Below are 15,170 nucleotides of genomic sequence, written 5' to 3'. Positions count from 1 at the left end.
TTTTCATTATACAACAATTTTTTGTTTTCTGTTAGGTTGCTTAGAACGTGGAGGAAAATGAAACAAAAACATTTAAACATGAACATGCATTGCTACTATAATTTGTTTACCTTTTTGTTTTTTTTGGTTTTAAAAAAAAGCTATAACTAGAGCTATAACTGTTCTGAGTTTTTTTGGGGCAAGGAGGGGGATTCTCTGGTTTTTTGTCATTTTAATTCTGCTGCAAAAAGTGGGCTTAGACATTTACTGTTTTGCTTAGTTTTTTTAATGATGCTTTTTCTTTTATGTTGTGGGAGGGATAGATGACGGGATGATTTTGCTCTGTTAATTTGTTAAAAGAAGTGGATAAGAAAAAAAAAAAAACAAGAAGAGGGTTTGGTTTGCAGTGCAAATAAAAGTATGATTTTTGAAGGGTTTCTCTTTGGGCAACTCTCCAATAAGTTATTTTTGGCTAATTACTTTTTTTTACCTCATGATATTATGAGCTAGCTGGTAAAATTGAAAACTTGACCTCTACAATAATTCTATTGCTATTTAATGTTGCAACTTGCAAATAAAAGGCTAAAACTTTATGAGAATAAGCAACCCTTTTGTTTGATATGGCTGAAATAGTAAATTCATACTCATTCTCATATCCACTGTTTATGAGGTGTTTGTGGTGTTCAGAGTTGAAAATTTGTTCCATTATAGCCTCGTTTCTGCCTCTTGGTTAGGGGATGTTGATGTCAGATGATCCTTGTTTTAGAGTCTTTAGGGTTCTGGAATAATGGAATGTGAGAAATGTTCTATCTGCTGAATGAGTGAGATATTGGGATGGCCGTGGCTGTTTGTTGGAAGTTTAAAGAAATTCCCTCCCTTCTTCCGATTTAGTGTTTTTTGATACAAGGATGACAATTATGTTGACCTTGATTGCCCACCTCTTCCGGCTCTTATAAGAGAGTTTTACTTATTAAATCTAAAACAAGTTCGATGATACTATCATCTCAATCAAGAAACTTGTACATAGATAATTGATATGATTTGCATAATTTTTATGCTATCCTTTACGAAATTTATGAGGGTTGAACATGTTTAAATTGTGTGAGCATGTGTATAGACCTGTCACATCTCTAGAATTTTGGATGTTGCTACGATGGATTCATTGTATTGCTATCAGATCATGATCCCATCTTGGTGTCTACCCACTGGTTTTTTTACTATCTTTTACATCAGTTATATTGCCTCATGCTGTTTCTTAAATTATCAACTTTTATTAAACATCTATAATGTAAATTTTCATGTTTATGCCAGACCAATGTGGACATTTTTTTTCAACAAAATAGTTCTGTAAATTTTGAGTTAGAAGTAAGTTGTCTATTCAGTGGTCTTTATTGAATTAGGTTGTCTGTTAATACATCATCTTGGAACAATGATGTTGATGGTTCTGGACTATGATGGAAATACATCAATCATTTAAGATTTGCTTCATGGATTGAGTTAATTGTTTTAAGACAAACTATATTCTTAGAAAGATTGATTAGAGTGTTTATGTTTTCAACTTGTTTTTAATTTTCCATTTGGAAATTTTTTATTGCAGCCGACATCCTATTGTGAAATGGGCCCAGAGGTCAGATGTAGTCTTCATAACTATTGAGCTTCCTGATGCACAGGATGCGGAGCTTAAACTGGAGCGTGAAGGAAAATTTTTCTTCTCTGCCACTAGTGGCGTAGACAAGATTCCTAATGAAGTTGACATGGATCTGCATGACAAAGTTGATGTTGATGTAGGTCGACAGCTAAAATCTCAATTCTTATGATTAACCTTTAATACATGCTACCTATAGGGTAATATGTGTCATTATGATGCTTGCAGGAAAGCAAGGCTAGTGTTGGGAAGAGAAATATCTCTTACCTTGTGAAAAAGGCTTAGAACAAGTGGTGGGGCAGATTGCTGAAACAGGAAGGGAAACCTCCTGTGTTTTTGAAAGCTGATTGGGATAGATGGGTTGATGAAGATGAGGAGGATCAGGACAATAAGTGTAAGACGTAGTTCCTCAATGTCTTATATGGTTTTTTCACTGCTATATTTTCATGGTGTAGGGTTTTATTTTTCAGTTTGACTGGCTGGGGATTTTTGTTGCCAGCTGGACCCGATATGGACTTTGGTGACTTTGACTTTTCTGTGAGTAGCCGTGTCATCACCTAATATTTAATGATTTGAGAGTGTCTCTAAATAGGACTTGACACCATTGCTTCTTTTTCCTTTTTGTTACAGAAGCTGAACATGGGTGGTGATGAAGGCTTTGGAGCGGATGAAGGTGAGGATGGTAAGTTTCATAATCCATCCAACATCAACTAGAGTGTGCCAATTTGCTATGTGGATGTTGATTTGAAGTATGTTTCAAAAGAGCTAATTTGTATATTAATTTTACGAATCTCAATGCTTTCCCCGTGCAGATGATGATAGTGATACGGAAGAGGAAAATTTGGAAGAAATTCCACCTTTGAAGAAAGATGCCTCGTCATCTGTTGCCAAACCTGAATTTAAAAAAAGTAAAGCCATATTTTGGCCCACAGTCATATCTAAATTGAGTTTTTCTTACATGCAAATATTATGAATCTTTCTTACTTGTTGAGCCTCCTTTTTTAGTGGAAACCTCTGGTCATTATGAGATTGTTAGATTGTGAAATTTATAATTGTCTCTATAAAATATCAGCTAGTGAAATTGTAATCTGCCAGTATTGCAGTTTAAAATGCTTCTTATTTATGGTCTTACATCTTGTAGCTTTTGAACTTGAATTAAAGAGGAATTTTTTCCTTTTCTGGATCAAGATTTTGGGGTGGGGAAAGGGCTCCAATCTTGAGCCCAACACTTTGAGCTCAAGATACATGCATATACATGCATTTATCATCGGATCAAATCCTCAACTTGAAGGATTGTTTTTCTAGTACGAGCTTTTATTTATCCAATGTTACCCAAAAGGATGCATATATGCAGAATAAGATGTGAAGCAGGTAATAGTTAATTTACTAGTAGAGGTGTAATCGAGCTTGAGTTGATCTATTGTTAGATTCGAGCTTAAGAAAATAAGCTCGATTGAGTTTATTTGTAATCCGGTGTAATCTGAGTCAATTTTAAAACTTGAGGTTTCAGCTTAACTCAAGTTTCATTGAGTTCCATATTTCATCCTCACGCTTGAGCTTGATTTGTATTTTATTCAAGTTTCACTCAATTAGATTTGATAAAATTGAAAATATGATCAAGTATTGCGATTTCATCATTTATTTATATATACATATTAATAAAAAAAAAAAAGTTTTGTTATGCTTTTGAGCATAGGAATTAAGAATTAAAGTACTTGAATTTGGTTTGATTCGGTGCTCAAATAACTAAAGCTTGAATTCAGTTTAATAATTGGTTAGTCATATTCGAGCATTTATAGAATCATATGCTCAAAATTGACTACTTACCATCGCAAGAATTTGGGTGTCAAAAGCTCTTTTCCTCCATGTACTTGTTCCAAAATTGGCCTGTTGACACCAACACGTCCATCAACATCGGCACCCTTAAGGCACATGTCGCTCTGTGCTTTTGAGTTTTGACAATGTGACCATCAAAATGTTGTAACAACCCAATGCAAACTTTAAGAAGTAACAACTAACCGAATCTTTCTTGGATTGTGATTACTACCAGTCTGGGTCAGTGTATTGGCAAAGATTGTCTCGCAATCAAGGACCAGAATATCATGAAATATTTTTCTTGCTAAGTGATAGGCGAATCCAAACACCACAATCCCAAATTGATACATGTTCAAAACTGAGTTTGACGAGCCGACTTCCTGTCATGTCAAATCGTTTTAAGCATGAAGATGTCAAAGATAATTTGAAGGAAATGTTATCAAGCGAATTCATCAGAAATTTCATGTTGTAACAGCACACAGGAAATATGTCAACCATACAGTTATCATTTGTCTGGATCCGAATAAGTCATACACAGCTTACTAGATACTATAGTACTGCAAATATAACACAATCTTCAATTTCACATGTCATAAAAGCCAGATCAACTGTCAGGCAATCTCATCTGTGCCACTTCAGAAGGCGGCCGTAAAGTGCAAACCATCTCTCTCGTCTTTCCAAAGTAGACCTGCAAAATCGGTAGATATTCTGACTTGTCGTACCAAACCACAAAATAATCAATATCGCAACATGCAGAGGCAATTGAAATAAAGAAAGTAGTCAACATACCTGATCCAACGAGTTCCTTAGCTTACCCTCCATTTCTTCTATCATCTTTCCCATGTTACAAAGATGACCATCAGCAACTGCAAGGTTCATATTCATCTATGGACAAAGAAAGGTTAAAGTGAACAGGGGCATAAACACACAAAGGATGGTCAATATGCATTAAGCTAACTGTAAATACATTAATTCAACAAGAATCTATACTCAGTTCATGACATAAATATTGTCATGTCATCATCAAAATTAGACACTCATGCTTTAAGACTAGAGGTATAATTGATCGAGTTCGAACTAATACAATGAAAGCCTTAAGCTTGACTTTAAATTAGAAACTCGAAACTCAACTTAAACTCAATCGAATTTTATTTTTTTAGCTCAAGCTTGACTCAAAATAAAAATTAAGCTACTCAAACTCACTCGATTAAGTTCATTTACCATGTAATAAATGAGCTCAATTTTCAACTCGATTTCAAGCTAGATTATTTATGCTCGAACTGGAATTGAAATTTTTTATAAATATATTGTATATTAAAAGTGTGTTTTTAGAATTTCTATTGAGAAATGAAATAAACTGTGATTATAAAGAAAAAAGAATAAATGGAGAATAAAAAGCATTTCCCCAAGCATTTTTTTTTATAGCTTTTCAATTTTCAGGAGATGGAAATCTTGGAGCTTTTTTTATACTAATTTTCATCATGCTTTTGTTATTTTATTTCAGGATTGAACTCTTGCTCAAAATCCCATTGCACAAACCAAATAAGGCAACACAAATTCAAGAATTTTTTTTTTATTAATATGAAATAGACATTTACAACAGAAGACAACCGTAGCTAATGGCGTCCACCAAACATTTAACCAACATATGGTATTAGAGCATGATACAAACTAAAGTTAGAATAGATAAAGCATAGAAATTCAATCACATTACATCTAAGAAACAGATAGAATATCGACCCTAAAGACAATCAAAGAAAAACACAAACCCATTGGATCACAAATTCCTTACACCACCAAATCATAAATTTCCCAAAATTCACTGTCAAAGTGACCGATTCAAAAACATAAAAAGCATCCAAAATACTAAAATATTACCAGAAATGATCTAGGAGTGAGAGAGGGACTAACACAAAAATGATTAGGGGAGAGTAAGAGGAAAGGAGGCATTGTTGGCCTAGGATCAAGGGAGCAAGAAAGACTAAGGTGGCATCGAAAGGATGGTTAGCTAGCTACTACATCTGCATCAGAAAGAATTAGGAGCGAGTGAGAGGAAGAGACGCCATAGATGGGTTTTTTGGTGGGATAAGGGAGCCGAGGAGTAAAAGAGAAAGAATAAAACGGAAAAGATTAAGGTTTTTTAGGTTAAGTATATTAAGGGTAAGATAGTAAATTATTAATTAAAATAATAAAAATATATTAAAATTGTGGGAAAATATTTATTTATAGCTGATTATAATCATATAATCTGTATATTTATATTTGTATCTCTAAAATTAAATATTTATATCCCTAGAATTAAGAACAAAAAATTATAATAGACAATCCCTCAATTATAGGGTCAATGTTAAGAAAATTTAGTTACTTATTTTACCCACTAGTTAGTTTTATATAAACCTAAAGTGCTTGTATAATTTTGAATGAGCTGATTTTTAATATACATTCAATTTTACTTTTACTTTTTCACACAGTTTTATTTCTTAGTTTTTCTCACATTGTATCAAAGCTTTAGGCTCTTCTCTAGAAGCAAAATTTTCAACCTTCATTGCTAACTTCTATTTTAGGCCTTCATTGCCAAACCCTATTAAGGTCTTCATAGACATTTTATTTTTCCTTTCTTTAGCCTTCATTGCTAAGAATCATTTTTTGTTATAACTTAAGACTTGTTTTAGTTCAAAGAAAGATATCACTACCACCCAATTTAATGAAGTGTCCACTGAAAAAATCACCAGAGTACTCCATATGTCTCGAAAACAAATAAAATTGGACAGAGAAGAGATTGAGAAGCTGAGAAGCCCATTGAAAACCCTTGAAAAGCCTACTGGGGTATTTTCCTTGGGTAAGGTCTCTAGCTCAGGTAAAACTTTTGATTCTCATGGATTAAAGCATAGACGTGTGTCTTTTCTAGTTAGCAATAAAAGAAGTTCTACTCCTTTTTACATGATTCATAGTGACATATGGGGTCCCTCTACAATTCTTAACATTTTTTGTGCAAGGTGGTTTGTTTCTTTCATAGATGATTGTACGAAGGTCTCTTGGATATTTTTACTTAAATCCAAATCAAATATGAATAATATGTTTTTAAGCTTCCAAAACATGATCCAAAACCAATTTGGAGTGAAAATCAAGATATTTAGATCCGATAATGCAAAAGACTATTTCAACCAGAGTTTATCTACCTAATTCCAAAAGAAAAGGATTATTTATGAATCATCTTGTGTTAATACTCCATAGCAAAACAGAATGGCAGAGAGGAAAAACAACAATTTACTAGCCACAACTCGAGCTTTACTTTTTCAAGCAAACATACCAAAATCCTCCTAAGGGGAAACTGTTCTAATTGCCATACACATTATAAATAGGTTACCTTCAAAGGTTTGGAGATTTAAAACTCCTATGGAACTACTTTCACAATTCTATCCCAACTTTAATACCACAAACAACCTCACACCTAAAATATTTGGTTATACATTTGTTCATGTTCAAATTCATTATAGGGGGAAGTTGGATCCTAGAGCAATTAAATGCATTTTTGTGGGGTATTCATCAACTCATAAAGGATATAAGTGTTATCATCCTCCTACCAAAAAATTTTATGTGCCTACAAATGTCACTTTTGATGAAAGTAAATCATTTTTTACTCAACCTTATCTTTAGGGGGAGACTTCATTCATGGAAGATAAGGATAAAGACTTCTTTTCCCTTGACTTGTCCTCCTTTCCAACATATTCACCCATTAATTCTTTTGAGTCTAAACCTGTTTCTTATAAATCCAAGTCAAACATTGAATTTGAGTTTGAACCCATTCCAAACACAGAAGATGTGACAAAGGATAAAATTAATCTTTATTCTATGAAGGAATTATAGGTGTACTCAAGAAAGAAAGTTTCAAATCTTGAACCAGTGCAAGTCCAAGAACCTGATCCTAACTCTGGAAATGAGGTAACTACAATCTTTGACTTTGTTTCTCAAAATGAGCATAAATCTCCCAAAACTATAACTAGTAATTATGATCTGCCTATTGCCATTAGGAAAGGAACCAGAGAATGTACTAAGCATCCATTATACCCAATCTCTAATTTTGTGTCATTTGAAAAATTCTCACCATCCCACAAAAATTCCCTTGTGAGCCTAAACACTATTTCTATTCCAACTACATTATCCGAGGCATTATCTAGTGAGAAATGAACGCAAGCCATGAAAATAAAAATGAAGACCTTAGAGAAAAATAAGACATGGGAACTAATAGAGTTGTCTAAAGGAAAAAATCCAATTGGGTATAAATGGGTTTTCATTGTAAAATACAAGGCGGATAGTATTGTTGAAAGGTACAAAGCCAGATTGGTGGCTAAGGGCTACACTCAAACTTATGAAGTGGATTATCAGAAAACTTTTGCTCCAGTTGCCAAAATAAATACAATTGGTATTTTGTTATCATTGGCTGCAAATCACAATTGGTAGCTTTAACAATTTGACATGAAAAATGTTTTTCTACATGGTGATTTGGAAGAAGAAATATCTATGAAGGTTTCACTGGGATTTGGAGGTCATCTAGAAGCAAACAAAGTATACAAATTGCTTATATGACCTTAAACAATCTCCTAAGGCTTGGTTTGGGAGATTTGCCAAAGTGATGCTAGCAATGAGATATAAGCAGAGTTAAGGAGATCACACATTGTTTATTAAACATTCTGATTCAGAGAGATTCACAGTTCTATTAGTGTATGTTGATGATATAATTGTAACTGGAGATGATGAAAAAGAAAAAAAATCTCTAAAACAGTGTCTGGCTAAAGAATTTGGAGATAAAAGAACTAGGGTGATTAAAATACTTCTAGGAATTGAAGTAGCTTACTCACGACAAGGTATTTTCATCTCACAACAAAAATATGTGATGGATCTTTTGAAGAAAACTAGGAAGTTCGCGTGTAAACCTGCAAATACCCCTATAGATCCTAATCATAAACTTAGAGAAGCTAATGAAAATGCTACTGTAGATAGAGAGACATACCAGAGATTAGTTGGAAGACTCATTTATTTCTCACATACTAGACCTAATATAGCATATATTGTGAGTGTGATAAGTCAATTTATGCATAGTCCTAAAGAAGTGCACTCGCAAGCTATTTACCGTGTATTGCACTATTTGAAGGCTAATCCTGGGATAGGTATCTTATTTAAAAAAAATTTGGGGCTAGTTTTAAATGCATATACAAATGCGGATTATGTAGGTTAAGTAACTGATAAAAGATCCACCTCAGGTTACTGCACTTTCCTTGGTGGTAATCTTGTGACTTAGAGGAGTAAAAACCATAATGTGGTGACAAAATCAAGTGCTGAAGCAAAGTTCAGAGCAATAGCTCAAGGAATTTGTGAACTACTATAGTTAAAGATTATCCTAGAAAACTTGAAGATCAAGTGAGATGGACCAATGAGACTCTACTGTGATAACAAGTCTGCAATAAGCCTTGCACAGAATCCTGTGCGACATAATAGAACAAAACATATTGAAGTAGTCCAGCATTTCATAAAGGAAAAACTAGACAGTGGGTTGATTTATACACCGTATGTATCAACCAAGGGTCAACTTGCAAATGTGTTGACTAAAAGTCTCAGCAATGCAACATTTCAAGAAATTATTTTCAAGCTGGGAATGACAAACACTGATTCGCCAATTTGAGGGGAAGTGTGAAAAAATATTTATTTACAGCTAGTTGTAATCTTGTAATCTGTATATTTATATTTGTATCTCCAAAATTAAGTATTTGTATTCCTAGAATTAAGGATAGAAAATTATGATAGATAATTCATTAATTATAGAATCAGTTTTAAGAAGATTTAGTTTCCTAGTTTACCCACTAGTTAGTTGTATATAAACCTAAGGTGTTTATATAATTTTGAATAAGCAATTTTTCAATATACATTCAGTTTTACTCTTAGTTTTCCACACAGTTTTATTTCTTTGTTTTTCCCACAAAAATATAAAAGCTCAATTAAGCTCACAAGTTATTCAAGTCGGGCATTAAGATACTCGAACTCAACTCGCTCGATAAGTCAAGTTACTTGAGCTCGAGCTCAGCTCAACAATGATCAAGCCAAATTCAAGTTTTATCCCAGTTGAACTCGAGTAGTTTACGAGCATTAATATATCATTTACACCCCTATTTAAGACAACATCTAATTTTTGGGGGGCAAGAGGAAACTAAAATAAAGTCCTAGCATTAAGGATGGTAAGAGGAACTTTATATTCTATTTGCCCCTGATCCACTCTGGCATCAAAGTTATACAAATAAATTTTAACAATATTAGATTAATGACCCAAGTAAATTGCACCAAGTATATTTAACTTTACAAATGCAATGCCTAAACAAAGTTTTGTCTAACATTTCTGCAGAAGTTTTCTCCTCTTATTTATACCACGGAGGCCTTGTTCCTTGGGTTTTAGGTAGTGGGTAGGGTATGTGGAACTGGTGGTAAAGCCATTGCCTTTACTCCACACATCATCTATGCACATCAAGATACCAAGTACAAAAGGAGCATATGTGAAAATCAACTATTGAAAGAACATCAACAATAATAAGGAAAAATAGCCTTCTCAATTATAATTCCAGTTATGTCACTCTACCAGTAAATCATGTATGGACAGCAACAGCTCTTAAATTAGGGTAAGAAAAAATTGCAGGACAAGTACAGGATTTCAGAGGATTATCACTAGTTATGCACCTTTTTTTTTCTAAATGATCCAGACACTCATTGCCGGTGATGTCCAAGGTCATCCATTCATTGACACTTGGGGGTCAAGAAATCCCACGACCTATCCCCAGTGTTTTCACAATGAATGGATAACATTGTAGTCTCCATTTTTACACCACTAATGGATTATCAAAAGGTAGATTAGTACCTATGAACAACTCTCAATGAACATAAAGCTCGAATCTCCAACAGTTTATTAGCTTTCCACTACGGAAAGCTTCAACGCTTGACTTTGAAACAAAATACCCCCAATTACCTGTCGTCTGATTGATCCTGACAAACTGAAAGTGCCTGATGACTCATCATCTGTAGTCAAAGACAGCATGACTGTACTGGTCAAGCAATAACGTGTTGTTCCTTCCTCTTCTGGTCCAACCTAGACAAAAGGTTAAAAAGCAGCACGAGTGAGAAAATGCATAACAAAATGTCGACATAGGAATAGATGGGTAAACGGATAAACAAAAGTGACCAAAGAAAAGAGAAGAGAACAGAAAGGTTTGAGATAAGAATGGAAGTTCTATCTTTAATTGTATCAAGACATTGAGTTCACCTCTATAACATGTATAGCATCCCAAGCTCCCTCCTCTAAATAACCTCTTCGCCCGTGCCCAGTCTTTGAGCCATCTATCTCCAAAAGCAATGCCAGCAAATTAGAAGTAACAGCACACAGGGTTACTGGTTTTATTTAGATTAAAACTAAATGGCTTACCTTTCTTTATCAAAAAGCAGGCAACAAAACCTTCATTGTCATCTTCCCACATATAGACTGATGAAATCCCACCCTCATAATACCTATTGTTTTATTGGTTAAACATAAATAAATGAACAACAATGAAGAAACCTTTGCATAAAAAATCCAATTTGATTGATGCCCCACCCCCTTATCCAGCCAGAGATAAAAAGAAAAGGATAAAACAAGAAGATATTATAAATCAATTTTAATCAAACCCATATTAAAAGCAAATAAGATAAACAAACTGTAGCACGAGGTAAGAACCTCACTGGTCACAATAGATTGCAAAGATATCATTAGCTTCAATTTCAAGTTTCCTCAACTCTGAAGATGGATAAGGTGCATCTTCCAATGGTGGATGGTATTTATTTGACCAAGGTGATCTACAAACAGTACAAATGCAAAGAACAGAGCCACAAATTACAGGTTATTTACAAATATGATTTTTATAGAACACATGCCATTCTGCAAGTGAAAAGGAACTCAACATGTAACTCAAAATATGGCCTTAGTCCTTACAGCAGCCTATAAGACATGAAATTGAAACGGTAGCACTTGAAGTAAGAATGATTTGTGAATGACATGGTTCAGTACCTGATCAAACAGAGAGAGCACTGACTTTGAAAGATGTCTGATTCTGGAGCTAGTATTTGTAGTTAAGTTGGAACACATCATATGTGCAAATTTATTTCATATGGCTAATGAACATGCAAATATATATGCACACAAAGAGAGAGAGAGACCACCATCGCATAATTATTGCATTCTATAATGTTTATTCAAAAAAGGCATCATGATGACAAGTGCAGTGCTCTGGATTATAGGTGCAAGCTTTTTCTATCATAAAACCTTTACAACTGTTTTTCTATGGATATTTTGAGGGAAAATGCCCCAGGAAACAAGCAATAAATTAAAACAGCTTAAGGGGGCTTAGACTACAAAATAAGAGGGTATAACTTCTATATAGATAAATTCATCAGAATCGTAAAGCTACCTATATGAATCAGCATCTCTGTTGTATTCACACAAAATGAACTCCTTCCCACTGTCCACATCACATAAAACCTATTTTCACAGGAAAATACAAAAATTTAATCAACTTATCCATCCAAATTAAGGGAACAGAACTCATTTCATCTTAATATGTTTCATATCATGTGAAAACTTCTCTGGCCATAAAAAATTATAGGTCACAAAGTAAGATAGTATGTAACAAGTTGGCATGAGGACACCATAAACTCAAATGCTAGCAAAGGAATTTGAAAAATCCCAGCAAATGGATCATTATATAAGATAAAAAAAAAAAGCAAGTTAGTTGATTGGAGAAGAGTGTGTAACAGAAAGTTACCAGCTCCATTGGTAAAGCTCAAAGTGAAAATTTTATTGCTAATATGTTTGCGCTCAAGACTCAAATGGTCAATCAATACGGAGTTTTACTCTTACACGTTACATCACATCATAATACCCAATTGTAAGGAGATCTAATTTATTTGTATTCCAGATGCAGATAGACAAGTGAGTTGTTATCAATAATGAAGGAGATATTGATTGAACAAATAATAGATTTAAAGGAAGAAAATTGTAGTAAAGGAAAGAATCTATAACAAGGCAATTTTTATGAACAATGAATAAATGATCAAATAAGAATAACCTTTTCTCTCATGTTCATAAATCAAGGGTGCTACAATGAGATTATAATGCAAAACTATCAAGCTAAAATATCTCCTGGAAAACAATTAAGTTCATGCGGTTGGCAAGAAAAATGAGAAAGAAGAGAAGGACAATCAATCAAGTATCAGAATGTTGCATGCGATCAAGGTCCCAAAGAAGCAAAATCCCAATCCCAATTACATGATCAAGTGATTCAGTTCCTCTCAGTAGGTGGGATAAGGGAAAAATTAAATACTTCTCAACTGAGCTCTAACGAACCATTTGACAGCAATAGGTAAATACATTTGTTTCATAGCATTGAGAAATGAAGAAACAAAAAACAAAGAAGGTCAAGTGTACTGTTCAAAAGTTAGAAACCACAGCAAATGTTTCGAAACTAGCATAAAACGTAGATTGCTGCACCTATGACATAATTCAAGGACTTCTTTAAAAAACAGACAATTTTGCTTTTTTTAACCAAAAAAAAATCGTCAAGCAATATTTCCCAGCTCCTTTTCCCTTTAATACTTAAATTCACTGAATCCTAAGCAAAACACATTCTAACATTGTAGCTCCATATATAAAAGTAAAAACAAGAACTCTGATTTGCAAAAAAAAAGTTTAAATCTTTTATTTCTTAAAGAATTGTTAGTATTGCTGTTGTTCCCAGTCGAGATCTTTACTTTTTTTATCGACTTCCAATGCACACCAAAAAAAAAAAAAAAAAAAACCAAACGGTACCTAACTTTAAATGCTCGTTCGCTTAAATCTTAAGTTTCATTATCATTTTTTGACATTACATTTTCCTCAATCGATTTAAACAAAACTCTGTCAATGAACCCTAAAATACTGATTTTTTTTTTTTTATTTTACTCCATTTCCTTATCAACCAAACACATTATCAAGTCATTTTCATAAAAAGAAAAAGAAAATCTAGCAAGTACTCAGATTTCAGCAACATTAAAGCGCGAAATCTCAAAAAAATGCAGAAATAGAGAGAAGCAAAGAAAAAGGAAATGAAAAGAGAGAGACCTGGAGAGGGAGGTCGACTTGAGAGAGGAGATCGGAGGAGTGGTGAGGCAAAAGGCTTAAAAGAGCGGAGAGTGTTGTCTCCGAGTGGCGAGGCGGCATTCTTCTCATCAGTCCCATCGCTGCCTCCATCTTCCTTCCTATTTCCCCCCTCCCAACTCAACCAACACTTATTATTCTACAATTAATCCAAACAAGGAAACGAAAGAAGAATTTTCTTCTTCTTTCTTTGGTATGAGTTTTAGAAGATAAAGATATTGCAGTAGCAGTCTTTGATTTTGATAAATGAGAAAAAATTTCACAAAAAAAAAAAAAATTTAAAAGAAGCGAAGAGAAAGAAAAAGAAGTGATCCGAGTTTCCCTCGCGGGAACCACCTCTGTTTATACAAAATGAAGAATCTTCTTCAAATATATAAAGTTTATACGCTCCGTATTATCGCATTCTTAATAAACAAATTTAAAAGTTTGAGAAACTCAAAAAAAAAAAAAAAGGAAGTCAATATTTTTATTAGATTTAAAAAATGTTTTCATTCCGTCACTCATGGATGGGGTTCTTTTATCAAAAAGAAAAAAGAAAAAGAAAAAATAACGCAGAGCAAACGATAAATTTAATTGTAAAAATTTAAAAATTAATTTAATCAACATATTTTATAAAAAAATTAAATCAATTGATTCATAAAATAACAATTGAAATTAATAAAGCTAAATACAATCGATCAGTTTTATCAAATTTTTTTTATTTTCTTAAATAACAAAATTAAATTACATAGAAACCTAAAAATATAAAGATATAAATTCAATAACTACTTTTAAGGTAGTCCAATATACTATTATAACAATTGTAAGCAATCCTATTCAACGTCCAAACACAATAACAACCTAACACATTGTTATAAACAATCTCCAATACAACAAAAAACAAACTTAAATAAAACAAACAATTAGCCAATAACAATTCATAAATTTTTAAAAATTAACTAATTATAGACCACATCTTTTCGTCCCATCATCGCCAGCAGAAGCAAGTAAATGCTTTTCTTGTTATTCTCAAGAATAGTAAAGCGAAAATGCCAGCTAAATTAAGACAAAACAAAAACAACCACAAGACAGGATAAGCTTTCCATACAGTTAATTTAAGGTAGAATAAGCCACAAATACCACCGTTCTGAAATAAAAATATATAGAAAGTAAGAAGGAAGATGCAACAATTTAACAGAAAAAAGTGATCTTATAGGAAAATCTTAGCTCGACATAGCGATGGGGCACTGCTTAGTAAAACACGCATGGCCTAATTGATGGGAAATATGGTCTAAAACTCACACCAGAACACTAAAGCTAATGAGACGGACATTTAATCACAACTTTTATTTTTACGTTGAATCCTTTCAGGATGGTTTTAGTCTCTAACAACTACTCTTGCCCTAAACTTGTAAGACATTGCATGCATTTTTGAAAAGGAAAAAGATTATATAAATACGATCAAGCTACCTTTCGCATGAAATAAGCAACTGAGGAATAGAGGAATTTTGTATATTACACATAGTCTAGAAAAAGTAAATATCGTAT

At 33.3% G+C, this 15,170-nt stretch overlaps 1 protein-coding gene and 1 pseudogene across 3 annotated transcripts; one reads left to right on the top strand and one right to left on the bottom strand.

Moving 5' to 3' along the window:
* The first annotated feature begins 1,408 nt into the window (after positions 1-1,408).
* LOC111311185 (co-chaperone protein p23-1-like) lies at positions 1,409-2,718 on the top strand (annotated as a pseudogene). The gene is made up of 6 exons (XR_016328368.1): positions 1,409-1,420; positions 1,521-1,763; positions 1,853-2,018; positions 2,124-2,161; positions 2,255-2,306; positions 2,437-2,718. The product of XR_016328368.1 is annotated as a co-chaperone protein p23-1-like (transcript).
* Positions 2,719-3,859: 1,141 nt separating this feature from the next.
* Positions 3,860-14,029, bottom strand: CPB (Subunits of heterodimeric actin filament capping protein Capz superfamily). 2 transcript variants are annotated; one of them, XM_022912267.2, is made up of 8 exons: positions 13,608-14,029; positions 11,920-11,990; positions 11,195-11,308; positions 10,902-10,984; positions 10,743-10,816; positions 10,449-10,568; positions 4,229-4,324; positions 3,860-4,127 (listed from the first exon to the last, which is right to left on the bottom strand). In XM_022912267.2, exons 1-8 carry the CDS (start codon positions 13,734-13,736, stop codon positions 4,044-4,046), a joined length of 771 nt encoding a protein of 256 aa, XP_022768002.2. In that variant the 5' UTR covers positions 13,737-14,029; the 3' UTR covers positions 3,860-4,043. The 2 variants fall into 2 exon arrangements, with proteins under 2 accessions (XP_022768002.2, XP_022768003.2); XM_022912268.2 differs by lacking the exon at positions 11,195-11,308 and having other exon boundaries at positions 13,608-13,996.
* Positions 14,030-15,170: the final 1,141 nt, after the last annotated feature.

The sequence above is a fragment of the Durio zibethinus genome, chromosome 1, assembly GCF_047325235.1.
Source record: "Durio zibethinus cultivar Kanyao isolate XHJ-2024 chromosome 1, ASM4732523v1, whole genome shotgun sequence".
NCBI lineage: Eukaryota > Viridiplantae > Streptophyta > Magnoliopsida > Malvales > Malvaceae > Durio > Durio zibethinus.
Note: the sequence above shows the minus strand (reverse complement) of the source record. Positions and strands in the feature narration are given on the sequence as shown.

Excerpts from the sequence above, each read along its gene's own strand:
- CPB (XM_022912267.2), bottom strand. The coding sequence starts at position 13,736 with ATGGAGGCAGCGATGGGACTGATGAGAAGAATGCCGCCTCGCCACTCG. Across the intron at positions 11,991-13,607 it reads AAGTCGACCTCCCTCTCCAG|GTTTTATGTGATGTGGACAG; the intron begins GTCTCTCTCTTT and ends CTGTGAAAATAG. Across the intron at positions 11,309-11,919 it reads AGAGATGCTGATTCATATAG|ATCACCTTGGTCAAATAAAT; the intron begins GTAGCTTTACGA and ends TACTGTTTGTAG.